Below are 26,951 nucleotides of genomic sequence, written 5' to 3'. Positions count from 1 at the left end.
GTCCCACTAAAAATAAATGTAGTTTAGATCTGAGAACACCCGGCTTATGATTAAATCTACATATAGACTAAGGATTGAAAAAAGAGGAGCAATCGAACTGCAATGAAGCTAGGTTTGAACACACAATCCAAACAATTATGATGGAAAGAAGGATATAGGCTGAGGATGCATTTCTACGTGTCAGTTTGGATGCTATATTTTCCATCCCACGCATTCATTCTGTCCCCCTTGGTATGGGTACAATCAAATCAAATTGAATGCTGAAAGTGACATTACGTTATCACAAAAACAAATAATCGGTGGCGTATAAAAAGGAAGTGTATTAGGATTCTCTACTACAGAATTAGTTAATCACTTACAGATTGTTAGCTCGGATGGTACGAGCCTACCAGACGACACGTCGGGGAATTGATTCGGAGGACAATCCGAGTTCATTTTAAATCTGCCGTTGCAATAGTCCTGGTCCCACGAGCATAGACCCGGAATGCACGAGAACAAGCTTCCGGCTTCGAGTGGGTTGGGTGGCTCCGTCCTCCCCTATATCAAAAAAAGAATAGTTGGTTCATAACCTGAACATTATCTCCAGATGAATAGAAGATAGTATACCAAATTCTACAAGTCGTCCAAATAAAACATGACTTAAAATTTAAAAGCGGACACAATGCATCATGACCCCCATCACCCATTATTATCGTTACGCACCAGTCCCTGACAAGGAATCTTATGTTACTGATGAACCCAAAGATTGTAGACTCTGTTGCTTCGGTTAAGCTATAAATGAACCATACGTGCGTTCACCCCAAACGGATCGAGTTGATTACAGAGGAAAATAGTCGAAAAAGATGTCTTCCTCCATTTCATCCTCAATTTATGAACTAAACCAGACCCATTAGACCAATCAGGCCAAGGCTTGCCAGTGTATACGACTTGACACAAAATCCTCCAAAAGGCCTCCATCTCGCCGGCCTCCTGCCTCCCTTTGAGTTCTAAGGGAACAACCTGCTGGACCATACTCAAATTAAGTTTCGAGCTGTGGTGGATTTAAAGAATGCTGTGCAAGTGACTGTAGAAAGAGATGGGCAGAGTGCTCATTCTATTAAGGGGGACAGTTCGCACCACCAGCAATAACACCAAATGAAATGTATAACGTGCCGCAGTACCGGACCCCTACAAGACTCTCATATTGCCGGTGCCATCCCCGACAAGGCTGCCTAACTTCACATATCATCATATTATGTTTGGATGTAAACTCCCTCTATTATGACAAGTAAACCAGTTTGCTTATGAATCATCATCCAGAAAAACTACTCTGAAAGGAGTTCGCAACTGCTTTTGCAAGAGCTACAGAAAATGGACGAACAGATAGAAATGATGGTGAGATATCGAAACTACCACCATTTCTCATTTATATGGCTATTTTTGATTCTCCAAACACCTCAGCTACGTCAAATAAACTACGACTATTTTAGAGCGTAGGATCAAAAGGGATGATTAAATTATATTCTTCTGACATGGTGAATGTTTGTTACATTACAACATTCCTGTAAATTTTGATGTTCATGAATAATAATGGAAATAACAAGCATTTTCGTCCCACAGATCAGCACCACAAGCTATAATGTACAGAGCAAAAATACAAAACGATAAACATCAAGACTTTTCCATGCGTACTACAATGTGCAGACAAATATTTTCCAAAATGACCATATACAAGGATTTACTGCATAACAATACACGAACTGTTTGATAGAATGCCAATTTAGTTAGATCTCTATGAAGCTCTCATCTTAGACACCATTCCATGCTACCAAGAACTAGAAGACCATTACTTAAATTTAAAGATTAAAAAAACAAACTAGAAGATAAAGAACAAAGATTCTAGGACTTTACAAACCTAAGACCTCCAATTTCAATACCCCACGCCCCTCCCATTCAAAGTATTCATTTTTTTTTTCTCCCTCAAGTGCAACCAACAAGCCCTTTGCTTGTATTCTACTAAGTCAAGAAGCACTGTTGTTTTTTCATTTAGTATGCTTCATATACTCATCTATATCCTAAAATCCATAAAATAATTGAGAAAATACTAAAATTTTATGTATTATATATTCACGTTGAAAAGAATATTGGATTCTCTGTTTTCTCATTTACATCATCCATCAAATAACAACAAAAAACACTTGTCATCTAAATAACTATATAAAAGAACATTTATCGTAGGTGTGGGTTCTGGTGAAAGAATAGCTTCTGCTGCTTATCCTAGTGAGTTTTAGGGGCCCACCATGCTAGAAGCTTCTCATGCTTAAGCATTTACTTTTCAAATTAAAGACCAACATCTTGGGGCTATCATGGGATCTATTGGGGCTATCATGGGATCTGCTCAAGGACCTACTAGTTTAAGTAAATATCTCATGCATTTCCCAGAGAAGTATGGCATCCCACAGTACCCATATTACTTAGGTTGAGATCATAGTCAAACTTTTATAACCCTGATATATCAAGTGGACAATTGATATTTTCTCATCCATACAGCTTTTTTAAAAAACAGATGGTATTCTGCAAGATGAATGGTACTTAGTTGGGGATATAAAAGACGCTAAAGGTAGTTTCTTTTTCAGTTCAATCTTTAACCATGACCTCTGAAACTTCTTAACAATATGACAATGATGAGCTCGCCTTGGGGTCAGCATTGCAGATCCGTGTCATTGTTCCTATTAAAAGCTGCATTCATGGTTATTTTTTTTTTCCCTTTCCTGTCCCTATCTTTTTTACAACCTCCATCCATTATATCTTAGGTCTTCTTTTTATGCCCCTCAAGACACAAACCCAAGTCATTTACCATCCAAGCCTTCTCATATCAGTTTGGAGTTACATATAACATTTGAGGCAGTTCTCCACTATCGTTCCTTGATCAAGTACAAATCCAAGGTTTTATCCATTTCTAATGCTATTCTTTTCATACCTGAATATCCACGAAAGCGTATCCCTTTTGTTACACCCATCTTGTGCATCTGGGCCATATTTTATTTAACAGTGTAATCAACTAGAAACAAAACAAGGCACAGATGCGATTTGCTACCAACTAATTCCTACTTGCAGTAGATTTGATTTTCTAAATTCTGAAATAATAATATCAATACCAATATATTCCAGGACTGAAAAACTGTAGGGATTCAGATGGTGTGAAGGCTTACAGATTAGGCTCCAAGAAAGAAATTTCAGTCCCTTTAATTGCTAAATGCTAATTTACATAAATGTGGACTGATTTTGCTATACAGCATGCATAGAGAGAAATGAGACAGTGTTAGGCAGCAGGGAGGTCAGGAAGAGGAAGTAATCTGTAGAGTGTGAGCTGACTAATTAGTAGGAAGTCAAAGAGCAACAGTCAGAGGTAGAAAGCGAATCCAAATGGTTTCAAGGGGCAACCAAAAGAAACTTCATTTTTAAGATAATTGCTTATCCAAGCATCTAATAACACTAAGGCAATGCTTGGACGATTTTCTTTACTAGGAATCATGATGGGCCATTATATGGAAGGGATCCAATAGATTCAGTGCAGATGATGCAGTCATGTTGATCTTGAAGTATTAGATTTTTGCTAAAGGAAGTTAGTAGATGAATGATGAAAAAGTTTCACTAAAATTTGATTTGCAGCAGGTACTGCAGATAAACAACGGGACCCCTTAGCAACCTGAAGTGGGTCAGACACTAGACAGGAATTTCAAAACTGGTGCAAGTCTTGACTAGCTAAAAATTTTACTCGTATACGTGAAGAGGGCAAGCATAAAGATTGTAGTTAGTGTGCTGCATGGGATGATCTTTTCTATGCAGCTTTCCAGCGAAGAGGGCAAGCATATAGATCGTAGTTAGCACGCTGTATGGGATGATCTCTTTTACATGGCTTTCCATGCTTATAGCTCAGGTTACTTCACTTTCCATTATCGCAGCTCAGGTTTCAGAAAGCCTCTGCATGGTGCAATAAAGGCTGATGATGTAGCCAAGTCCTTGCAGCCATAAAATGCAAAGACAGCTCTTATTCAACAAGCTTTTCTTCCTATCTTCAAGGTGGGATGCCCATACCGCTTATGAGTCTAAGCAGCAGTGGAACTTATCGTAGGACCCTTACAGGCTTGATAAAATGGCATCTAGGCACAACTAAACTTGATCCACATGTAATAAAAGAGGGGATTCTTTGACCAGGCCATATGTATGGAAGGTATAAACCATTGATCCCATATTTGGTAAATGCTTAGGAATCTGCTCAATAAGAGTGTAAAAGTTTATCTCTACATATGCATCTGTGACATATGACTTCTTCTTTGCCAGTTTCTTAGAACTAATGATACAGGCCCATTACTAGTAAATGAAACAGCAAAAACATTGAAAAAATTTATTGAAACAAGTTCCATACCAGTAGATTAGTGCATTTGCTGGTCAATTTACTGCTTTGTGGAACCCTTCTGTGGTGTGGAGGGATAAGAAGAACCAGACTGTTCGGCAGTCTGCAGATTAGCCCCTTCACCCTGCAAAAGATTATATCCTGTGAAGGTCAAATGATTACAATATTTATCAATATTTAAGTCTTGACTTTAGAGTGATGGATTTAGACTCCAGAATATGGCTGAAATGAGGAACACTGCCTGGAGGGTTAGATGTATGAGAATTATACATTCTTAGAAGAATGTAGGAACATAGATTCAGAAAAACACAGAGAAAAACAATTCCTTGGAAATTGGTTTCCTTAATAAGTTAGATCAAAACCTAAAACATACATCAGGGAACATCTTCAGAAACCATTGTGCTACATGATTATTTGTTGAGAAAAAAATAAATTCCTAGAAATTTATTATCCCTTTCATGTATCTTTTCTCAGTTTATCCGCTCTGTTTCTCATCTTCCACATCAGTCACTTCTACTACTTGACACACTGCTTTCATGTTCAAAGAGGAATTTTCTGCAAAGCCAAAAAAAGGAAAGCTCACCCCCCAAATGTTCAAATTTATCACAGCAGCAACCGTCTCTGTTTAAAATATGGTAGACACTTCTAAAAATTTGAGGAATATCTCTATCAATTAATAATTTACTATAAGATTATGCACTAGCATCTGCCACAACCCACAATTAGCTTACTTTGGAATCATGATGAGACGTGATATGCCAACATATACAAATTCAAAACAAGCAGAAGCATGTCATTGTGAACAACAGAACATCAAGATCATTAAGCAAACCATATCACAAGTCCTGAATGCTACCTGGGATGTCTCAGCCTCCTGGCCAAGATCCTGCCTTTGTTGATTGTTTCCATATTGCATAGGAACAGTCTGCCAGTCACAAAGTTCAGCACAAAGTAAACAGCATAGTCATGATAGTATCTTAATATAGTAATCATGTACTTCTCGCAAATTAAAAGAACAGGAGGAAAGTGTTGCTTGTAAAGTTAGAATTGTAACCCAACAGGATAACCCATGATGTCATAGAACAGGAAAGTGTTGCTTGCAAAATTAGAATTATAACCCAACAGGAGGGAGTACCCATCACACACACACACATAAGTACATACACATGTATATATATAAGTGGACAGATTATAGATGTTATAATCTAAACGAAAAATGCAATCATCTGGGTTAGCCCGGATTTTCCTGTAAAACCATGGAAGGAAATTGAGAAAGCTGACGAGCATTGTTGGCTTCAAATGTCAAAAACATCAGTTGTAGGGGCATTTGGTAGGAGTCACACACAAAAGGTCAAAAGATGTCACACTTCAACATATAAAGGTTGTTTATCAATTAGTACCCACCTATTGTCACCAACAATGACACATTGAGCAAAAAACCAGAAATCTACCATAGCTTCTCTCAAAGAACTAGCAAAATCTCATGGCATAGATCCACATTTGTGTCTTAAAAGAAATGAATCACCTGAAGGTAGTAAGTGACGTTTAAAGCTTCAAGTTCTGAAGCACTGGTTTGCTGCTGCTGCTGCTGGAGCTGGTAAAGCTGCTGCTGCTGCTGCTGGAACAGCAATAGTTGCTGCTGCTGCTGCTGCTGGAGTAACTCTTGTTGCTGCTGCTGCTGAAGTAGGTGTGGCTGTTGCTGCTGCTGCTGAAGTAGGTGTGGCTGTTGCTGTTGCCTCTGCTGCAGTAGGTGTTGCTGCTGCTGCTGCTGCTGAAGTAGGTGTGGCTGCTGCTGCTGAAGTAGGTCTGGCTGTTGCGGCTGCTGTTGAAGTAGTTGGGGTTGTTGTTGTTGCTGTTGAAGTAGCTGGGGCTGTTGTTGTTGTTGCTGCTGCTGCTGCTGCTGCTGAAGTGGTTGCTGTGGCTGTTGCTGCAGCTGTGTATTTAACTGTTGTGCCTGTTGTTGGTATTGCTGTTGCTGCTGCCGTTGGAGTAATTGTTGCTGGAGCAGCTGCTGCTGGTGGTATAGCTGCTGGAAATACAGGTGTTGCTGTTGTTGAATGTATAGAAGCTGCTGCTGCTGTTGTTGTGTGGAGTGCATCTGCAGGTTCTGTTGCTGAAATTGGGATGCTTGCTGTTGCTGCTGGAGTTCTAGGTTTTGATTTTGCTCTGGTGAGAGGTGCTGCTGTGACTCCTGTTGGTTATTTGACTGCTGCTGTGCTTGAAGCAACAATTGTTGATTCTCTGGATGCTGCTCCTGCTGCTGCTGCTGCTGCTGATAGTGCTTTTGCCGCAGTTGCTGCGGTTGTTCATTCTGCTGCTGCTGCTGCAGATGGTTCTGAATTTGCTGCTGCTGCTGCTGCAGATAATACAGATGTTGCTGATAGTACTGCCAGATATGAGGCGCAAATCCTTGGTAACTTTGAGAATACCTGTACTGTTCGTTAGCCTGGACAGATTGCTGATAAACTTCAGATTGAGGTTGAGAAGTAGTATGGGTGCTTAATTGCGGCTGTATATATACAAAACCCTGCTGCTGAATATTTTGTCCAGGCCAGGAAAGGTTTCCAGTTGGGTAAGCTTGAGCAGCAGCCATGTGATATTGACCTTGGGTTTGGTTAGCTTGCTGATCCCGTGCATTACTTGAAGCCTGAGGCTGAAATGGATAACCATGAGTTATGAGCATTTGTGAGTTTGAGGCAGGAGGGGATTGCAACTGTGCATGAACCTGCCACTGTTGAGACTGTGAAGCTTGAACATAACCACGGGAACTGGTACTGGAATCTTCAGAGGCATGCATGCCATAATGCATCTGAAACCACTTTCCTGCACTGCCGGAATTTTGAGGAAATGCACCACCAGCAGGTGAATCTCGATGTGAATTAGTTTGTGACTGGGCTTGCATTTGGAGCTGTGAGTTTGTTTCTGATTCTGAAGGATCCAAGTCACTAGCTGGATGCAAAGAACTGTCATCATTTTGAAGACATGCCCGAGAGGGTGTGTTTGATTTCATGTCTTGCATATCGGGTTCATGAATTGCTGAGACCTCATCTGCATTTCCCCCACCCTGTTCTTTGTTTCCATTTGATACAACGGTTGATTCCTGATGAATGTGCTCATTCTGTTCTCCATTTCCACCCAATGCAGAGGTTAATTCCTGATTAATACAATGCTCATTTGAAGTGATTGGGTTGGACTGCTGAGTATCAGTGTCTGGAGAATTTATTGAGAGATTATCAAGTGCAGGTGGTCTTAAATTGTCACTTGATTCGTGGTCAGGGAGTACTTTAATGTGGTTCTCAATATCAGAGGGTTCTGACAAGACACCTGGGTTTTCAGCCACATTAGGACATTCATGAACTAACCCATTAACCTCCACATGCAGTTCAGTTCCTTCTGGTATAGACTGTTTTTTGACTTCAGCAAGTTCCACCTGCTCCTCTCTTTCCCTTGTACAGTTTTTGTCTTCTTCTGGTTGCAATTTGTTAATTCTTACCCCTTCACACAGAAAACCAGCACTGTCCTTCAGCTGTGGGCCATCCATTAAATGCATATCAGAGCCACCGCGGCGGTTATCTCCACAAACATGATGAGATGGAGAAAACCAACATTTGGTTTCTTCCTTCCTTGCTCTTGTCCAAGGTATTTTTCTCAGGGACAGTGTAGTTAAATGAAGGTCTCATTATATGTGGAAATAATTTCCTGTGACGACTCCATGCCATTCTGATGTCATGAATGGTTCCATGGAGGTCCACAAACTGCCAGTAGAAAATTATTATAAGCAGCAAGATTCTACTCACATAATGTGAACAAATCACTAGAAGATAAGCAGATCAAGCCCAAAATCTAAAACAAATTTATTGTGTGTGCATTCAGTTACCAACTTTGACCATTAGCATCAAGCAGCAATGAAACTTACATTTGGACAAGGATATGATTAGCACTATTATGTAGACACTTGGCAAGGCTGCAAAGTGTCCAGGAGTACTAAGTGTTTGACACTTTACCCCCAAAATCTCGACATAGGAAAACTTCCACACAAATACAAAAATAAAAAACAAAACAATATAATCTAAATTTTGCTGATGAATACTGTAAGTTTTCTCGTCGATAGCATTTTTTATTAAGAAAAATTACATTCATGCTATAATGCAAAAGAAAAAAGAAATAGGTACAACACAAATTAAGATGGCTTATATAAGAACAACCTTCGTTCAGCATATTGAAAAATTATAATAATCTACTTGCAGAAGTTAATTTCTAGGCATGGGGCTGCCCAAAATCAGCCCAAAACAAATACGGGCCTAAAATTTAGGGTGCAAGCCCAATTCATGGCCTATTCTGACTAGCCTGACCCAAGCCCATCAGCAGCTAATTAGGTCTAGCAATAGTAGATGCTTAGTCAAAACAGATTGGAGGCGCCCACAAGCAGATGAGAGTGTCTTAACATATCTCAATAGCCCAATAAAGTATCCAATATGACCTCTTTGAAGTTGGATAACAGACCGTTTTCCCCAACTACACGGAGCTAGTTTTATCACTATTAGTATCTTGGAGGGACTTTGATGCCTCTTATCTTTTGCTAACAAAATCCTCTATACACAAAGTTCATTTACATTCCTTTAGTTTTCTCTGTAATGGCTCATATCATCCCGTCGAAACCTTTGATTTTTGTTCCAAGTCCGACATCATTCATTTGGTTTTACATAACATTTTACTCTATCAGTGCAACTGGTACACTTCATCATACTAATTCCTTTCTTAAACTCCAAGTTTTGCCAATAAAAAACCCAGCATTTTCCATCTGTGCAATTCTCATTTTATTTATAAAGATTCTATTTATTACAAAATATTTGAATTCATATACCAACCTGATTGTTGTCCTACAAACCTACCTTGAAGCATCAAATGCATGCAGTGATTGCACTTAAATCAACAAGAAACTATCTATTATATCCTCCCACTTCCTGTACAGAAGCTCCAGGATAATGAGTATGAACACATTATAACTTGGGATCGATTTTGATTCAGACTAGGAGACTAAAGAATGCTGACACAAAGCTGCTGTCAGCATTCAAATAGAGGATTTGATACCATCAAAAGACTTCGATGGCTGGATCTGGCTGTCAATTTGTTTCTTCTTTTGGTGTCTTCATGTTGCACCAAGCTTTCAATCAAATTGAAACAAACACACCGGTTGACTTTGGGAAAAAGAATAGGAAAAGTATGTAAACGAATAACAGTGTAACTTACTTTTAGCAGTCTTTTTTTAGCAAATACTGTCAACAAAAATGAAACAGAATGAGCTAAGAAATGGAAGCACACCTCTAAGAATAACTTTGAGATGTCTTCACAATCTTGAGAGCTGAAGGCTTTAGATACATCTGACTCAGGAACTATAGCATTTGCCACAATTGTGTCTAATTTTGGTATCTGTTCTGCCCGTCCATGAATGGTTATAAAGCGTATCAACCCCTGCAAAAGTAGCAATCAGAAAAAAGGCAGCAAAAACGTGTCCCATGGATTAGGAAACAGAGAATCTAATGCAACATTTAACTTCCTAAGTTCTGAGCAACAGCAAAGATTAAGGATTTCACATCTATAGGAAAAAAAATAGTATAGAATGCATTATCTAATGTTATGCTTATAGTGTATTCTCAATATTTCCAGTATCTTCTTATTCTAATCTATCACTATCAGAAAAATTATGCAACTTTCTGTATGGTGAATAAGGATAGCAAATCTTCTGTCTTTTCTGTTAGCACTACTTTCACATTAAGTTATACACAATGCCGACAGGAAAAAAGAGTACAAGAATGATACCACTTCGAAATTGAACTTTAGTAATATGTCGAGCATCTCTGCAAGTACCTTTATAAGCATGATAAAACATGTCTGGAAATTAGCCATACTTGAAATTTTAATGAGAAAATATATAAAACACCACAAAAAGAGCAGAAAACACTATTTCCATTTCCTCATTAGCTCTTTGAAACTAGTTTAGATAGAAAGCAAGCTCATATTTTTGACAAGGAATAGAGACAAAACACATAAGGTGGCTTCGAGCCAGTCAGAGTTGAAGTGTTGAAATTTAAACTTGATATTTTGCATAAAACAACAATCTAGGGATGTTCTACAAATAGGATAGGTTTATGTTTGTAGTTCAAGAAAGGGGTAGGGAGATAACCTACCACATTTTGAATTTCAGATGTAAGGAATTTTGAAGGAAAGGGAGGGACAATATAAATAAAGAAAAGAAAAATGACAAAGAAGAATTTAATAAACCAAAGTCAAATGGTTATGTTAAGGCCTCTTGTTACCTTTGGTTAACATATAACATGGTATTTTTGCTCATATTAAAGTAAACATGTCTACAGCTTGTCTTGCTGCTGAATCCTCGTGTTGAGCCTTCATGGCAGAAAATTTGGCTACATAGCTGACCCTGTTTTGATAAGGAAAAGCCTTGGTTGAATATGAAGGGGGTGATGATGCCAACAGAATCACATGTTTTTAACAGTATAACAGATATTACTAAGAAATTACTAACGAGAGTAGGATTGAAGAAGAAACTTGATTCCTAGTGAGAAAAAAAAAACACCTGATCACTGTCAATAAATTTATAGAATTGGATAAATAATGGAGGGAGCAATAAGAACATAGAGAACTAATTTAGAAGTAATGAGCTTCCAATACTTGCTAGTCTTTTACAACAAGTATTCTCATCACTACAGACACAAGGAACAGATTTAAGCCTACAGTAGCAGATACTTAAGCTGTGCATCACTAAGGATGTCAACAAAGATAAACCCAAGCAAACTAGGATAAATCATAGAACTGGTTGCAAAATTAATCGGAGAATGAAAGGTCGTGACTTGAGAACATAATGTCTAAACAACCTAGATTCCATATGTAAGTGAAAGTTTTACCAAATAAAATGCAATGGTTTCAAATGTTACAATTGCATATACATGAATGTAGAAGAAGTCTACATGTCTTCAATAATTAGGTATCACAATGGAGTAGAAAATGAGTCTCAATCTATATCATTAGTCTACACTTCTCACAGAAGGATTAGACAACCTAACATGCCAAGTAAATAATGCACATCTAAAAAATATCATAAATGAACACTATCGAGAAACAGATGATATTTTGAATCATAAACTAAGTAGGAAAAAAGTTATTTTGAAAATGTCACACTCAATGCTAATTATACTTCCGAATCACCTAAGCTATTAGTGGTAACTAATAAGTTAGTTTATGGATAATTATGCATAACAGGATGCATGATATAATCAAACCACCATACATAAACTCAATGGTGAAGCAACTGTAATTGGACTGACGAAGCAGGATGTTATAACTTATAAACCTCTATAATTGATTTGTTCGGCATTTGTTGGATTCCCTTGACAAAGACTTCTCTAGCAGCATCTATGCTACCACGTGCCTGTTAAAAGATAGGACAGTATTAAAATCAATAATTGCTGAAACGATACATAATAGAGAAACCTATCCCAGCAATGAGAATATAGCTATTGAAATAGTTTATTGATTTTGCTTTTGACAGCTAAAACACCACCGATGCCAATCACAAGCTTGGATGAAAGGTGGAAGGTTGAAGTTAGGTTGATAGTCAGTCATAAACAACATGTCAAACTATCAAATGAAACTAAATTTGATATTGAATATAACGGCATTACCTATACTAGAGAACATACCACAATCTAACCCAGTTGATGAGAACTATGCATGGGTTGGCTACGCCATCACCCATAAGCAATGCACTAAAATGTAAAACAGTTGTAGTGAGAAATGAAGGATAGCTAAAGTTTAGGATGTCTCCTGTACTAATGAGGCAATTGGAGTAAAAAGAAGGGAGAAACCACATGAAAATGTGAATAGCTAAAATTGATAAGTCAAGCATTTAGGTAGAAAAATAAGTTTCAGAGGCCTACCAACATTGTGAACTGAGCAAAATTGGTGTACAGAACTGGAAGAATTTGCAAGATATGCTTCTCTTTAGCCATTTCAATTGCTTTCTCATATATCATGCAAGCCGCATCAATGTTTCCCTGCAAAAGAGAGCAAAAAATGTTTGATTTTCACAGCCTATTTACTAGTACAAATAAAAATATATGAGTATGTACCATTCGTTTTTCCATGTTTGCTTCTCTGTTAACGTTCTCGATGAACTCAGGGTCTGAATCCATAATACTTCGATGAAACAGAGCACGAGCCCCACAAACATCGCCAATTTGCTCTTTGAACATTGTACAGTATAAATGGAAAGCTGGAACTCGCTGCTTGCATAAGAGCATTCAAACAATAAAACCAGTAATCAAAATGCAAAAGATTGGTATAAAAAGCTAGGATGCTAGTGCACTTTATTCCAATAATGTACAATCATTTTGATTAGATATATTACCTATGTACTCCAATTAACAAGGTAGCTAGGTTCCTATATAAAAGTTCCTCTCTTTAAGAAAAACTGGTAATCGTTAAGGTTGGTAACAAGGGTCATGCTTTTTTACTCATACCTTCAGAAAAACTGTCAATGCTCGATCAAGAGCATATTGTGCTATCTCTCGCCCACCCTTAGCATCCACAAATTCAACATAACGGATCCAGAACTCGGAGTAGTTAGCACAAGGAATTAAGCATCTCTCATAAAGTTTCACTGCCTGGCATTGAAAAGGTAGTTTTTCAGATGATAACAAGGAAACTAAGCAAAATGCCACTCAAATAGCATTAATGTAGAACAATTCATACCCAGTCAAAATCTCCCTGCATCTCAACAAAGTCAAGATACTGATGCCAATTTTGAAGCTGACGGTCATCAAGTGGCTTCACATGGAAATAAGGCCTCCGTATTTGAGCCTCAAAGTAACTAATCTTTCTGTCTAATTGATTTGATCTTTGATAAAATAGTTCTCCAATGTCTAAGTATTTCTTTACTGCATTAGGCCTAGGAAGGCCATCTTGTTGATTCAAAAGATCCCTGATCGCATTCGAGATTTCGGCATATCCACAATCTTTTACATTTTCTGTTCCACAGTTAGATACAATTTCTGATGACATTTCAGTGTCTTTCTGGCATTCAATCTCTTCCTCCCATGTAGCAACCAACTTTTTAAAACTGAAAGATTTGAGGTAAGAGTATCATTGTGACTGAGCTCCAAAAGGGGGAGAAAAGGAATGGAAGTGTGTTCAATTTCATCAATCTTACTAGCATATTTTTGGGTTACACCGAGCGTACAAAATCAGAAGTGAGTGACCAAATGATGGATCAAGCCAGTTAAAAAAAAAATAAAAGAGGATAAAATTCAGCAATGAAAATAAGATAATTTCTGACGAACAAAAATACTCGTAACTAGGGTGTTGTGAGTAATTCTATCGTGAATTATTTTCTCCAGCTTGGAGGTTATATTTTCATACAAAATTTCAAAGAAAAAGCCTGATAATGTACCTCTCATAATAGCTATGTAGCTTCTTTATTGGATATCTCAGAGTGTTGATATAAATATGAGCTAGGCGACTCCATTGCTTCTGAGAATATTCGAATTCAATATATTTATCCCACAGAAGATGGCACAAGTAATCCTTCCCGACAAAAGATAAACCTCTCTCATATAATCTGCTAAAATAGTTTAAGAGTTAAAACTACTGCAGGAAGAGGGATCAACAAATTTAGCTCAGATATTAGAAAAATTGGTTACAGATTTAGGGACATATCTAAAGTGTCATATAAAAATGAAGGTGGAAGCATTCTGTCTCCTAACCATATACCTCCACTCAACAGCAACCTGAAGTAGGAGAACCAAACAGGTATTCTATTCGAATGGAAGTGTATTAAATGCAGGATTACTAAACTTCCATGGAGTTGTAGCAATGCTTTGGAAAGAACAATCATCATTCGATAATTTAAACTATCTTTTGTAATGCAAAAACTTTGCCTTTACATGGTTCTACATGGAACTTAACCTATGATACAATCTGAAACATTAGATCACATAAACCAAATAATAATCATCCAAAACAACCTACAAAAAGGTGTGGAACATGACATGACACCTTGTAAAACTGCATAGTATGAATCAATATGCCAAAACAGACTAGCTGATCCAAATATGTGAAAGAACACGAAAATGGATTCATGGATCATCAAGTCATCACCCTCCAAAGTGTGCCCTAGAGTTAAATCCCAGTAATAAATATAAAATTAAACCAATTCATATTAAGAACTCTTTGTAATAACAAACAAAGCAACTGCAGACATAGACCTAAAGGCACCTAAGCAAATTCAGATTAATATAAAAATGACCTGAATAAACCATGTATGCATACATGCATAGATATATCATATATGTACACACACATATACCCATATACAAATATATACATACAAACATATACATATAAAATATACATACATATAAAATACAGCACCATTTCTTTCTGTTGCATAAGAACTGGTTCCAAGTTAGAGATTTCATAAAAAGGCCATCCCAGTTTTTCCATGGAATGGGAAGCATCGCCATCCCACCCCGTCATGACACTTGGGATAGGGGGCAGCCCAGGACACTGCGATGATGGTGGGATGGTCCATCCCAACACTTGGGATGGTACCCCATCCTGGTGTCCTGTAGGACGTCCCATCGGGATTTGAAACTATGCTTCATAAAGCAAAATCTTCTTAGTCTGATCATTAATTTTGTCATTTGGTGTCTTATAGTATGATGACCTAACAAATAATATATATTAAAAATATAATAATAATAACAATAAAGAAATAGGATGAATATGTCAATATTCTTTGCAAAATTATTCATAGCCTGACAACTCTATCAAAACAAACACATCCAATAACTCTCCAACTCCAAAAATTATCTCATCAATCAATCACGAATACATGAACAATCATGTGGAAAATTTAATTTTATGACCCTCATCCATATGGACAGTAAATAAATCAAAAGGCAGACTTCTAACATGAAACCTAACCTTTCTATTACCAAAATTTCTTATAATAAAAGAAACACCTCCTCGGTAATTAATGAAATATTAGTGCATACCATGTTATATTAGTATGGACTGTATTGATAAAAATTTGATAATATACAGGGTCGTGGATTGCACTTTATATAGTATTATCATGTATCACAGCAAATATGCTGCAATATTGTCTATCAGGTAATAGCATAGATGAGGGTAAGCGTTGGCACCATGGTAAGGTTTCTCTATTGCGACCTAGAAGTCATGAGTTCAAAACACAAAAATAATCTCTCTACATGCGAGGGTACGACTATGTACATCTAACCTTCCCTGGAACGTGCAATGGCGATAGACTTGCGCATTAGGCTACCCTTTAGGTGATGGCATAGGTCTATACAAGTTTGAAGCTCAACCATATGGAACTCTGTTTAATTTGTTCAAAAAGGACCGAAAAACTCCATCCCCCTGAATAATTTCATACCGGACCTATCCCTATTTAAGTTCTGCTCTATATATTGGAAGGAACAAATTTTAACACCTGAAGCAAATATTATTAAGGGGTTTGCAGGAGCTGGTTTTTATTTTCTTGACAATGCAAATGTTTGTCAAGTGCCATAGAATCCAATGACAATGGAATTCTATGTCTGGATGAATGTTTCAATAATACATGGTTAGTTCAGCTTGTTTATCATGACTTAAAAACAATAAGGCCTTTGGAGAAAACACCGTTTACTTGTTTAGCCACTTACATACAATGTCATCATGACAATATTAGAAATTTTAAGAAGCCAACAAGTTAACCATGTTTGGACAGGTCTGTAAGCAAATTCTATAGAATGTCTCAAAAATATATTGCCAGTTGAGCTCCCTGTAGCTTAGTTAACAATAAATCCTTTCAGTTATCTTGAGAATCTGACACCTTTTGCACATTTTCCCTGCCACTTGCATAAAATAACTGTCATTATGGTCTGGCAACATCGGATAACAAGGAGAGCCACAGAATATCATGTTGTGTCTTCAAGTTCAAGACACAAAAATTTTGAAGTAACCAATGAGCATTAACCGTGTTTATATATGTCTGTAACTGAGTGCATGTTGTATTATACATTGAACAATTATTCAGGACAACACCCTGACGATGATTCCACGAAAGACTATGCATTATTCTGACATGATTATCATAACAAAGTCAATATTAGTCTCCATCCAAAGGAGTTAAACATGAGCAGTTTTCAAGAAAGATTTTTTTTGAATTTGCACTCTCTTGGTCATCCACTGTTTGAAAATAGGGTTTTTTTATGAATCACACTCCCTCCTGTGCTTTTATTACATATTACACCCCCTAACACTATTTGTGTACCAAGCCAACTTTGGTAGAGTTATGTCACATAAAACCTCGGGTTATGCTGACACCATCAGAATAATGACCTGTCGTTAGTTCCTCTGTTAAGATGGGACTCCACCATGGAATGTTGAATCATATCGAACCGGCCGGTTCGGGACGTACCATACTGGACCGGTCGGTTACCGGTACAGTTTATTCGTTCGATACAAAACGGAAGCCTTACTACGCCTACAAAGGGAGAGAGAGGAGAGGAAAAGAGAAGGGGGGAGAGAGATAGAGGAGGAGAGAGGGGAAGAGAGGCCGAGAGAGAAGAGAGGGCTCGAAAGCCCTCATTGGAAGTCCAAAATAGGGAATCCCCTATTTCATTTTGAAACAGGAGATCCCTATTTATTTTTGCCAATTTCGAATTGAAGTCAGCGAACCATTTGCCAACTTTAATTCAAAATTAGCAAAACAAAAAAGAGGTACACCCTAGAACAGCATGGTACGAAACCACACCGTACCATGCCGGTTGCCTAACAGGCTCTGGTACCTATTCGAGGAATCTTCAACTCCACTATTGCCTTACTCTCCTTCCCTTCCCTTAGTCCATCTCGTCCACCGGGTGGCACCGCTTGTGGTGGCTGGGTAGTTTGAGGAGCTGTGGGACTTGCAGTCGGAGTTCAGCAAAGGCAATGGTAAGGCTCTACTGCTAGGAGTTGCATGGCAGCCCAAGGTAGATGCACAGCTATCTATGGGGAGGTGGAGTACCTCCACGCAGCAAAGTAGAGGGTTGAGTCACCTCTATAGCTCCATTCATTTCTCTCCCCTTCCCACCACCAAACCCATTGCACTCTTTCTCACTCACTCTCCCACTATCCTCGTTGTACTAGTTAGACACTCTCACATCCCCTCCCACTTCCTTGTTCCTCTCCTCTTCTTGCTCATCCAAGCTTCACCCCCATGCTCCCTCACCTCCTAGCAAAGCAATGGAAAACCTAGATGTCTATGATGGAACTCAGGTTTGTCTTGATTACATTGGGAAAAAAGCATGGATCACAAGATAATAAATCATGCCCTTCATCTTTTTGAGACATTTTTTATGTCGATTTTCTTTTCTCGAACATATAATAGTTTAAATATCTCTGTTATGCCAGCATTGTTGTTGTTCACGAGTTGGAAGAGAAACAGGGGAATTGGTGCTGCAATGGTGTGACCCTGGCAGCAGGGGAGGGAGAGGAGAGGACAGTGAGTTGGATGACGAGATAGGGAGGATTATACATGATGGTGGTGGCAACGGGAGAGATGAGGATGGTTGGGGCAGATGGTGGGATGAGGAGGGGAGGCATGGCAACATGCTTTTAGGTGGGTGGCACACTAGAAAGGAAGGGGTGGGCTCAAACAGACAAGATGGTAGGTAGAATAGGGATGGAAAGGAATGGGCTTAGGTGGCTGAATGGTGAGAAGGAGCGGGCAGGGGCTCGCTGCCATGGCTGAGGAAGTTCCGCTCTTGGAGGAAAGAAAAGACAATGGGAAGGTGGGGTTCTAGGCTGGTGTGAGTGGCAAGCAAGGGTGGGGAGAATGGGAGAAGAAAAAAAACAAAAGGGGAAAGTAGTGGTTCGACCTTAACCCTAACTTAAACCCAGCGGTACTTAGGTAATTTTACAATCCTTGGTTAGCTTAACCATGGCCAAGTTTGAATTCTACAACAAGACGTTCACAGAAGGTTTTATCTGCAAAAAATTATGCAGATACAACAGACACTAACAGAAGGTTTTATCTGCAAACAAGTATGCAGATTTTGGCTTGATAGGCAAATACTGAAAAGGGGGATCTTTATATGTCGAAAATGCATAGTGGACGAGGTAATATGCAAAAAAAAATCTTGAAAAAATTCAGCTGACTAATCCATCTCTCCAGCAAGTGTATTACCCCATGTAATTTTTTCAACTAAGTGGAGATATCATATAAAGAACATGGACTTCTTATCTAGTAATATTCAACCAAGTTTTTGTTAAGTTCCTTTATGAAATCTAAGAAATAGCAATGCCATGATTTTCTATTAAAAATCATTTTTACACAACTTTTAAATACTAAATTGAACTCCTTTTTGGATTTTACCTTCGAATGTCAACAGGGTCTTCATACGATAGCAGAGCAAAGCTACAGTAACTAACCCAGAGATCAACAGAATAGGTTGCTACTCGGAGCGCTCGTTCATATAGTTCCTCCACTTCATATAAAGTGCATAGTCGTGCCTTGTGGCTTGCATACTTCTTCCAGTAACCATAACATAGAGGAAATTCTGACAGGAATGCATCGTAAACCAAGCAAATCTTTTGTATATCATCCTGCAGTACACACACAATAAATGACAATCCAGCCCCATATATCATTTCAATAGACCATGAAGTTGCATGAAATAGGCATAAACAAAGGACAGCGTAGAATTGAAATGATAGAATAAGTAGAGAACTGACTTCACAGCTGGAATCAAGGCTTTCCAAACAATAAACATCACATTCCATTCTCAAGGTAAAACCCAATGATAAGATCACATATTTTTTCAGTTCGCAGCATGCATTTTTGAATATTGTTATCTTGAGGATCTCTTCAAGTTGGGAAGGAACATGCAAGAGATTTTAACCCAAATGATGTCATACTCTCCAAGAACTATTCTAAATGGAGATTAAATAATACGACCAAAGGAAATTTTCCAGTGATATTTCGCTACATAATGTGCTTTCCCATGCACTTAATGACAAAGTTGTATTCTTTTCAGATATCAAAAAAAGAGATATTTCTGCATAAAACGAATCATAATAAGGGCTTTAAGTTGGTAGAAATGATCAAGAAGTACCTCCCTACGATTCCGATCTCGAGTATGCTCCTATTCACTGATTAAAGAAATGACTATCAAGAACGAATTAATCCTTTATTTTTTTTTTTCTAAATACCTTCTTCTGAGACAGAAGAACAGGAACAAAAGAAATGGAATGCAATAATCGAATGAATGAATAAAAATTTTTATAAAATAAAAAAAGATCTTTAATTAGAATGTTGAGACTTCACCAAGATCTTCTCTTTGCTGCAAGCATGAAGATCCCTTCATTGGGATCACCATGACATTACTCATACTCATTGTATCTATATGCATCAACGTGCAAAAACTAGTCACTTTATCAGCACCTCAATCCTGGTGAATGGTTTAGGACAAAGCTTCAATTATAATTCATTTAGAATCTATCAGAATTTTTATAAATAAGTAATTGCTATCGTGCTATAAATGTAATTTACATTTTAATAAATATAACACTAAATAAATGATTAGATAACAAGACTCTTATTTGAGTTCATTATATGTGTAATTGAATATTTAACATAACAATAGAATTTAACGTTTTCAAACGTAATTATTATTTAAATATCAAATTATCTTATTTTTTGTGAGAAAACTAATAAAATATCTTTAACCATGTTTTATAAATCAAAGCCTGATATGAGAAGCACATATGCAAATAAAAATATGCTTATATGTTTTAACAATAAAAAGTAACACAAAAAAGTATAATCAAAACAAAATAAATTTAAGTGCTTAATAATTAATTAGAAGTGGAAGGGAGGATTTAAATATAATATACAGTGGAAAAGAACAATTATATAAGTCAAACTAAAATAATGATGGCTAAGTTTTAAGCATAAATTGACATCTCATTAAAATGATTAATAAATCTCTAATGAAAGCTTGGAGCTTAACAACATGCAAATAATTTCTAAGAGTAATTTGCTAAAACTAATAATTTCTTACCCCCAATCTTAAGGTTATATTTACTTATAAATAATTTTTCAAGATTAACTTGAAGCCTTAAAGTCAAAACTTAAATGGTCGACCAAAGATCCAAGTAAACCAAGCATAATAACTTATGAATATGTGAAGCCAAAGTAGACAAAAAAAAACTCATGTCAGAGTCTAAACATATTTAATTCAATAACCAATTAAACAAAGAACCTTTTATCATCTACAAAAACAAAAAACATAAAATTTGAGAAGTAAAAGCCAAATCAAAACCAAAATCCATAACAAAATCCGATTAGAAGATCTGAAGCTTTAACAATGTAAAAATAAAGCACAAAGTTAAATGATCGCATAGGCTAAATGCTGATAAATAAACCTCCAAAGTGAAACTAAATAAAAGCGGCAAGGCCAAATCATATTAGCTCCCACCCAAAAAGGCAAATAACCAAATAAACTATGTTTAAGTAAATAAAGAAACAATTAAAAGACTAATTCATATCCAAGCAAAATGAAAAATATTCTAGTGAAAAAAAATGCCTAAGATGATTTCTTCCCAAATAAGGAATGAAAAAGAACAAAGGATTTAAACTAGCGATTGTTGTACCACCCCGAGCCACCCAATTAAGGGCATACTGAACCGTCATGGTGCGGAACTAGGATGATATTGCCCTTCGGGTTGGAATAAGCTCCGAACATGCCTGAACCGATGCAGAATCATGATGATATTGCCTTTCGGATCGGAACAAGCTCCGAACCAGCCTGAACCAACCCGAACAAAGCAGAACCACCCAGTTCTGCTCAGTTCAGGGTAGTTCGGACGATTCGCTACCCATCCCGGCCAATAATAAGGGATACGTGCAAAGAAGGATTCCCGTGCCTTCTTAGCCCTCCCAACTAATTTTTTTGGTTTTCATCAAAAAATGCCCGGAGAAGGCAATTTCAATCTAGATTTCATCCGAAACTCCACCATTTGAGATCGAAAATAGGCCAAAATAGAAAAAATGAGTAGAGATCATGCCAAATTATTGTATTTCGACATGATTTTATTATATATTGTAGATCTAAGAATGATATAAGCAGATTCAAAAAAATTGTAGTTTTTCTTTACGTGTATAATTTTTAAATTAAAAATATATATTTTCGATCTGCACCAGTGGCTGTGAGCGCAACTAGTCTACCTTCGCCTGATTCATAGGTAGGGGTGGCAATTGTGTTGGGTCGGGTCATCTACAAGTTAGGTCAAAAAATTCCAGACCTAGACCTAACCTATTTATTAAACAAGTCAGGATCTGAAACCTAAACATGTTTACTAAGCAGGTAACCTGACCCAATGTATTTAACTTGTTTAATGAACAACCTGCTTAACTTGTTTAATAAACAGATCATGTCTACCTATTTAGTTGTATAACAGGTTTAACCTATTTAGTTGTATAACAGGCTTAACCTATTTAGTGTCAACAATTTAATCTCTTTCTATTTGCAGGATTGAAACCAACTATAAATGGACACGAATCAAAAGTCAACCTAAAAATCTTTCATCAAGAACCAGATGAAATAAAATCTCCGAATAAACGGATACTCGATAGAAAACAAAATCGATTGAGACTCAATGGATTACATACAAACCATACAAAAATTGGTTCAAGAAAAAAGAACACAAATAGATAAGGAGATGATCTGAGATTCACTAGAATACCTAAAAGAATGGTTGTTCTTTGTGAACCTTAGATCTCAAACCAAAATTTTGCAGATTGATGAAACCTCAGCACAGCATCAAATTCAGATGAATCAATCAAATCAATAAATTTGAAGAAATAACTTATAGAACATCAAAAATCAACTAAATATAGCAAAGAAACCCTAGCTTTGATAGATCAGGCCTGGCTTAGAACTTAGGGCTTGGGGGGATGGACCATTGGTGGTGGCGTCGGAGGAGGGTTTGGTGGTGGGATAGGGAGAGGACAAAGTGGGAAGAGAAGGGGGGAGGGAGGGAGAGGGGGGGAGAGAGAGGTATATCGATTGAGAGGGCACCTCCAAGGCCAACAGCGATGAGGTTGAGAGCGGCGAACCTTGGATCTTAGTGATCCAGGCGGTGTGACGGCAGAGAGGGTAAGGCCAAGACCAACAATGGTGGAGATAGAGAGATCAGGCTCAGCGACGAAGTGATTCGGGAGCAAGGTCAATGGCGGCAAGGTTAAGGGCAGCGAGGCCGATAGTCAAGTGGAAGGTGGTGATGTCAATGGCAAGGCACATGTGCTAGAAGCTAAAGCTGGGAAGGTCGAAAGGGATGGACATATGAAGGCAGAGGCAAAGGGGCCTAAAGAAGCAAAACCCTAAACAAGCATTCGAAAGAGAAGGAAGTCTCCAAAAGCGAAGCAAATTTTATTTAGCGGCCTAATAAGTTAGGGCATGGGCACCAGTTAACCTGACCTAACTTGATTAAATTAAACTGGTTAAATAGGCTAAACAGATTATGATCCTCAAACCCGAACCTGGCCCATTGAATGAATAAGTCAAGACGAGTCAACCGATTTATGACCCCAACCTATTTAACCCAAACCTAAACCTGCTTATTGTAGGTCAAATACGGGTTGGATCATAATTTGCCATCCCTATCCACAACAAACAAAGGAACCACCTCACACAGAAGCACTTGAATGACCCTATCTGTGTCCATTGTGATCTAAGGCTCAGATTGAAGTGTATTAATGATAAAGTGGGGCTGAGCTACGATGATCCACTTCACAATGATTTCGTATATGATGAGGAGAATCCAATGATTGATTGCATGGTTCACCATACTAGTGCATATCACCCCATATTGGGCATATCATACCATACCTATGCATATCGAGTATGCCAAACCAACCCTTGTACAGAGGGTACCAACACTACACTGTTGTGGTACTAGTGCAGGATCTGGTACCAAGAAGGTGAACATTGATTCATTAGCTTGAGATTTGCAATAGTAGCCTGAGCTTGAAGAGCTAGAATCATTTCCTTGATTGCCTAGTTTTATAGCAAGTGAGGCTGGGGTAGATGCAGAACAATAAGCAGAACAAAACATGCAACACTCACATCCATTCGAGCAATTACTGAGATCGAGGGAGCCAATTATCATCGTAGGACTCTATGTTTGAGACATCCTCCTAGAGATTTGATAGAGAGATGCTAGAAAGAGACCACCATGATACTAGGTCTAATCAGGCGGGTAGAGCCATTTAGGATGGTGGACCAAGCCAAGCCATTCAAGCAACTACTAAGATTGAGGGAGCCAATCATCATCGCAGGACACCATGTTTGAGACATCCTCCCAAAGATTTAATAGAAAGATGCTAAAAAGAGACCACCATGATGCTAGGTCTAATCAGGCAGGTAGAGCCAATTAGGGTGGAGGACCAAGCCAAGCCATCTAGCAGAGCTACAGGTATCTATAGGGAAAGAGCATTTAACTACCAATGTATTGATTACACTCAAGATTAAATAGATATTATTCTTGTGGGGCATTGTATCATGTCTTCAGAAATATTGCACGAAAACATGTAAAATTTGATAAATTAACAATTAAAAAAATCATAGATAATTTTGATTTTCTCCTGGAGTTGAGTGGCATTAAACGAAAGAATGTGGTTCGGCAATTGTGAAACCCAAGACATGTTCAAGCCAAGATCAAATCATGTTGAGTTTAAAAAGGAGTGCCATGTTCCTGATTTTTCCATGAGAATATGAGATCAAGGAAAATATTTCAAATCATCTAGTTTTTTTCAAAAGAATAAAAATTAACAGCATTTACCATGTGAAAATCTTAGAGACGCAGATATAGCAGAAAAGTTGCCACATACAGGTGAAGTTTTCTCGATTTCTGATAGAAGTAATGCCCAGGCTCCAAAGTCAGTTGGGGTGTTTTCAAGCAACGTTTGAACCTTTTCCTTAACAGAATCAACTACGAAAATATAGAAAAAGAAAAGGAAAGAATTAGATTATTACACGAAAAAAACTTATATGAAATGCAAAATACCTATATCCAGTCACAAACTTTTCAAATGAGTGAAAAGTGCCTGGATCATTTGCAGATTTACATATGTAGTCTGTCTTTATGTTAATTTCAATGCCAAGATTATTCAGAGTTGCTAAAGATAATGAACTTTACATTCAGGGACGCAGAACTTTGCATTCAGAGATGCAGCCTTTGGTTCCAACTTCCCAAAATTGCTTCCTTCTCCATCAACAGAACGGATGCATCGAATTGATAACCAATGGAAAACCTCAGGATGGAGTTGAAAAAAATATATATAATGGTAACCTAATCCGGGTCAAAATGTTTTTTTTTTTAATTTTACTTGTGAACAAACACAGAAAACTAGTTCACAAGAATAACTGAAGAATAGTGAATTGGGGTTTGCCTCGATGGTCACACTTCTATGCCTAGCACCCAGAGGTTCGATTCTTGGGTGGTGCATCCCCAAGCACTTGGGCCTGGATAATTATATTGGAGGTGGGTCTCCCACCATTTCTTGCCAAAAGAAGAAGAAGAAGAAGACGGTGGGTCTCCTCGTCCCTCTCCAAAAAAGACAGAACAAGAAGAACAAGAAAATACTTGAAGAACAGAACACGTATAGCATGCATCCCACCTTTTTTTTCTTTTTGGTTCATTCGACCCTCCAAGCCCTGGAAAATAAATAATAATGACGACAAGAACAGGAACAAGAACAACAACAAAAACGTCTGTTCCCTACATTATTTTTGCAGCCTCGATTTCTTCCGGGCTGCTTCAACTTCCAATATAAATTCATTCCAAACAAGACCAAGAATCAAGAATGTACCCTCACTGTTCAACTCCTTACTACCCCTAAAAATACTCCATTTTCTCTCCCATCTGGGCTTATTTCTCCCATTAGGGTTTAGGTAATGGCCCCAAGATCCTTCTTTTCGTCCATTCTTGCGAGTAACGAGATCGACAAGAGAGATGGGAACATACCTGGGTTCGATTCATGGGGCTCCGGAGCTCCATTCTCAGGTACTTCGTCGTTCTCCTGGATCGCCTTGTCCTCCACCATCGTATCCCGCATTTCTCGGGGCTTCGCACCGATGAGCTCCGTGGGTTATCGCCAGTGGAGAACCGAGGGCCAATAGCTGCCCTGGTTCTAAGATTAATATTTTGAGTCCCGGCCTGGGGCCGGGAATGGCGGGTCGGACAGACCGGCACACGAACCCGGTCCAGCTTGAACCGAGCTTATGTCGAGTCGGGTGGTGGGCCAGGCGTTCGTTATGCGAGAATTTTAAAAATTTTGAGTCCGCCCTAGTGGATGTTTATTTCTTGGAAAAATGCCTGATCACAAACTCCTTCATAACAATTTTGTCATCTAATGATAAAAGTCCAACTCAAAATCAGAGCATCTCATGCATCACCACGTTCCCAGCCGTACATATAAAAATTCTATATAAACTAAAAAAAGTGGATATTACAGGCTGTGCATGTGTACCAAGAGATAAAAATGGCGGTTGACTGGATCGCCTCTTACGCCACCCAGAATACGGATGGGTTTTTTTGGACTCGGAAGTAGGATATTTCTTCAGCATTGGATAGTCTATTTTTTCTTTATAATGCTGGCTATACTCACATAAAATTAGTATGAGTAGCCGATGTACCAAAAAAAAATATATATATATATATATATATATATAAACAACTTTGCCCTAGCCTGAGTATTTTTCTAAGCCACCTTATCGTGCACACGCAGAAGGCCAACCATGCGTTGATAGCCAGTAAGGAGAATTGCCAAATCCTGATCTTCATCTGCAATGCAGTGCACATCACAAAGAATTAATACCAACTTAAGTTGAGAGGCTGGAAGACCAATACAGAACTGAAAATAAGCACTTCAACATGGCTGGATTCACTCCAACAAAGAGCAATGTATCTGCCAAGTGTTGCCATCTCTTGTAGAAGGAAGAGGAAAGAAGCCAAGCAGGAAAAAAATATCACAACTGCATTAGAAGACCGCGGTATCATTGCTCTCAAAGTTCTGATAAAGGAAACCATATCCCAGTCCTACAATAGTGCAACTATAGAAGTAAATGGACTTAGCACATTTTGTATTAAGATTATAATTCTGTAACATGAAGTTGGATCAATTGATTTAAGTAGGATTGCTATGTAAGAATCATACCACTCAATATCACCTTACTATTTATTGACAGACTGAATTCTTACCTGTATTGCAACCATCATTTCTAGATGCAAATCATAAGAAACTATCCATAACCAACAAACCTTATTTTATCTATGCATGGTCAGAAACCACAGTATGGAAATAACAGAATCTCGCCGTTATAAATTAAAAATTGAGTTCGTCGCAATTTTGGAATTTTTTTTTTTTTTTTTTTGAAACGTCTATTTGGTCGCCAAGAAAGATTCATGACCACAAATATAGGACCAATCA

General features: G+C 37.9%; 2 protein-coding genes across 7 annotated transcripts; both read right to left on the bottom strand.

Moving 5' to 3' along the window:
* Positions 1-143: 143 nt before the first annotated feature.
* Positions 144-7,941, bottom strand: LOC103704526 (putative uncharacterized protein DDB_G0271606). 2 transcript variants are annotated; one of them, XR_005513885.1, is made up of 5 exons: positions 5,922-7,941; positions 5,253-5,321; positions 4,409-4,520; positions 703-999; positions 144-537 (listed from the first exon to the last, which is right to left on the bottom strand). XR_005513885.1 is itself a non-coding variant. In XM_039131574.1 (4 exons), exons 1-3 carry the CDS (start codon positions 7,935-7,937, stop codon positions 4,437-4,439), a joined length of 2,169 nt encoding a protein of 722 aa, XP_038987502.1. In that variant the 5' UTR covers positions 7,938-7,941; the 3' UTR covers positions 144-537; positions 4,409-4,436. The 2 variants fall into 2 exon arrangements, 1 of the variants encoding a protein (XP_038987502.1); XM_039131574.1 differs by lacking the exon at positions 703-999.
* LOC113463247 (pre-mRNA-processing factor 39-like) lies at positions 7,841-25,626 on the bottom strand. Of its 5 annotated transcripts, XM_039131576.1 has the most exons (12): positions 25,487-25,626; positions 25,140-25,176; positions 24,351-24,451; positions 18,834-19,063; positions 13,863-14,030; positions 13,166-13,532; positions 12,934-13,077; positions 12,544-12,696; positions 12,352-12,468; positions 11,766-11,843; positions 9,719-9,868; positions 7,841-8,151 (listed from the first exon to the last, which is right to left on the bottom strand). In XM_039131576.1, the coding sequence occupies exons 1-12, from the start codon at positions 25,517-25,519 to the stop codon at positions 7,966-7,968; spliced, it is 1,764 nt and encodes a 587-aa protein (XP_038987504.1). In that variant the 5' UTR covers positions 25,520-25,626; the 3' UTR covers positions 7,841-7,965. The 5 variants fall into 5 exon arrangements, with proteins under 5 accessions (XP_038987504.1, XP_038987506.1, XP_038987503.1 ...); XM_039131578.1 differs by lacking the exon at positions 25,140-25,176 and having other exon boundaries at positions 24,302-24,451; XM_039131575.1 differs by lacking the exon at positions 25,140-25,176.
* Between the last annotated feature and the right edge of the window lie 1,325 nt (positions 25,627-26,951).

This window comes from Phoenix dactylifera, chromosome 11, assembly GCF_009389715.1.
Source record: "Phoenix dactylifera cultivar Barhee BC4 chromosome 11, palm_55x_up_171113_PBpolish2nd_filt_p, whole genome shotgun sequence".
NCBI classification, from domain to species: Eukaryota; Viridiplantae; Streptophyta; class Magnoliopsida; order Arecales; family Arecaceae; genus Phoenix; species Phoenix dactylifera.
The sequence above is the reverse complement of the archived record's forward strand: the minus strand, read 5'-3'. Positions and strand labels throughout refer to the sequence as shown.